This window comes from Trichinella spiralis (genome assembly GCF_000181795.1).
Source record: "Trichinella spiralis strain ISS 195 chromosome Unknown Scfld4007, whole genome shotgun sequence".
NCBI classification, from domain to species: domain Eukaryota; kingdom Metazoa; phylum Nematoda; class Enoplea; order Trichinellida; family Trichinellidae; genus Trichinella; species Trichinella spiralis.
In genome coordinates, this window is record NW_003530946.1 from 1 (window position 1) to 2,172 (window position 2,172).

Here is a 2,172-nt window from a genome sequence, read left to right on the forward strand (position 1 = left end):
AAAACATTCCTTCATTCATTTGGACCCTTGTTGACGAACAGAACAGCCGACGCGGTCAAATCTCCGCTGACCACATTCTGATCGACCACACGATCGTCGACCACGGATATATTGTACAAATTGCGCAGTCGACAATGGCCATCGTACAGCGAACTGCAGACGATCAGCTTGGTCTGCTTGTGGTATATTGCCAAAGCTTTGTTGTAATTGTCAGAGAGTCTGGTGCGCGGATCGCAGGCCGGATCGTCCGTGCAAATTGTACCATCTCGGGCAGGGCCTGTTTCCACTTGGCTTTGCAAGAGCAAATTGGAATTCAACTGGTAAAGTCGATTGACACCGGCGACATATACGCGACCCGTGTACAACCGTTCGACGACCTGAACAAGAAAAAATACCATCTCACAATATATACAAATCAACAAGCAGCACTGGAGGACATTTTTTGATTGCTTATTATTTTTGTACTCTTTTATTTGACATTCTCCTTTCTGTATGTATATAGAGATTTTTCGAAAAATTTATTTATACTATAATACTCGTAGGACAAATATATAGATTTGTTTCGGGATCGAATGAAAGTTCGATCCATTTTTCCCATGAGATGTTGGAAAGGAGAAAAGAAAAAAAGCAAGCATTCCTGACAAACAAAAGTTACGGAAAAAAGCCCCGCTGTCAAATATTCACACAGTTGCGTCAGACGACCGTGGTCGTGAGATGATTCAAAAAAGTCCGTTACTTTTTGTCGATCTAGTCAACCGTAAGCCGAATCATCTTAAAATAAAAGCACCGGAAGAGGTCATCGTCGTCGGTCAGTTTTTTGGCAAAAATAAAGAAATAGAGAAAAAAGAAATTAAGCTCTCATTTTCGCAACATACGTGCAACCAATGTCCCGAATGCAAACGACTACAAGATTAGATAAAAGATCCAAAGCGTTTACTTAGCATTAAAGCTTGTTTACACGAAAGCTGAACAATTTATCCTCCCCCCCCCCTCTCCTCCAGATACACCATCTTCCGTCTGACTGGAACTTTGTGTTCCACTAAAAGTGACAAACAGATTAGTGAAAAAACAAATTTTCCATTGTCGAATGTAAAAAGTTATCATTAACAAAAAAAAAGATAATTAATAAAAATAAAACTACTGCCCCCAAATGCCGATAAGGAAAAAATAAACAGAAAGAGAAAAAAAATTTGATGCGCCGACGCTTATCAATCAATCAATCAATAAGCAATTACGTGTAGCTGTATTGTCAATGCAACAACCGCCAACACGGTATAATAATAAAGGGCAAAAGCTAATAAAACCGTTATTTGGAATGGGTCAGAATAAAATAAAAAAAAACATTTAAAATCTGCTCCTACACCAAAAACTTACCATCCGTTGAAATGGACCGTCTGTGGGATTGTGAAAAATTTGATAAATTGGCGATGCATGGCCCAGAGAAGTGAACGTCGTCCAACAGGACCAGTACCAACAAAACCACCACCATCGGCACCATGCCATGCCGACAAACACTCGCGTCTGTCTCTATTTAGCTGATTGGGAAATTGTTGTCGTCGATCCAATTCTGAAAATTTGTCAATAATAATAATTTTTTAATGCATATAAAATATAATATCGAAATAAATATGGAAAGAGGAAAAGGTGCAAAGAAGAAAAAAAAGAGTTGAAACCAAGCTGAACGTCAGCTTGAACGCGTCAGTGCACGCACGACACAAAAATGTATAGATATAGCAGGGGACAGACGATGGAGAGTAAGAGTGAAAAGAAAAGGGAGAATCAATCGCTTAGCCGGTCGTCGTGGTGTAAATGAAGCCGGAGGGGATCGGCGCCGGCCTGTCCGGTCAAAACAACACCAATAACGCCGGTTGACCAATAATTATATCCCCGGAGAGCCGGCCGGCGGTCAGTTGAGCTTTTGGTCAGAAAAAGCAGCTGCTGTGCTTGTCGTCGGTCCAACGATATAATGAATGAACGAACCAACGGTCAGCCCTGATATCGTTGCGTCATCAGAGAACCAGAATGCCGCCGAATGGGAAAAAGCAACAGAAAAAAAAATTGGTAGACAAATAACAACAGTATATTATTTTAATAAGAGATTATGCTGGAGTAACACAAAGGGGGTGAGGAAAGAAAAATGGAATGGCATTTTGCTTATGAAACTAAACATTA

At 40.4% G+C, this 2,172-nt stretch overlaps 1 protein-coding gene across 1 annotated transcript; it reads right to left on the reverse strand.

Moving 5' to 3' along the window:
- Window positions 1-11: 11 nt before the first annotated feature.
- On the reverse strand, window positions 12-398 carry Tsp_13609 (plexin-B2). The gene has a single exon (XM_003367589.1). It carries the CDS (start codon window positions 396-398, stop codon window positions 12-14), a length of 387 nt encoding a protein of 128 aa, XP_003367637.1.
- Between the last annotated feature and the right edge of the window lie 1,774 nt (window positions 399-2,172).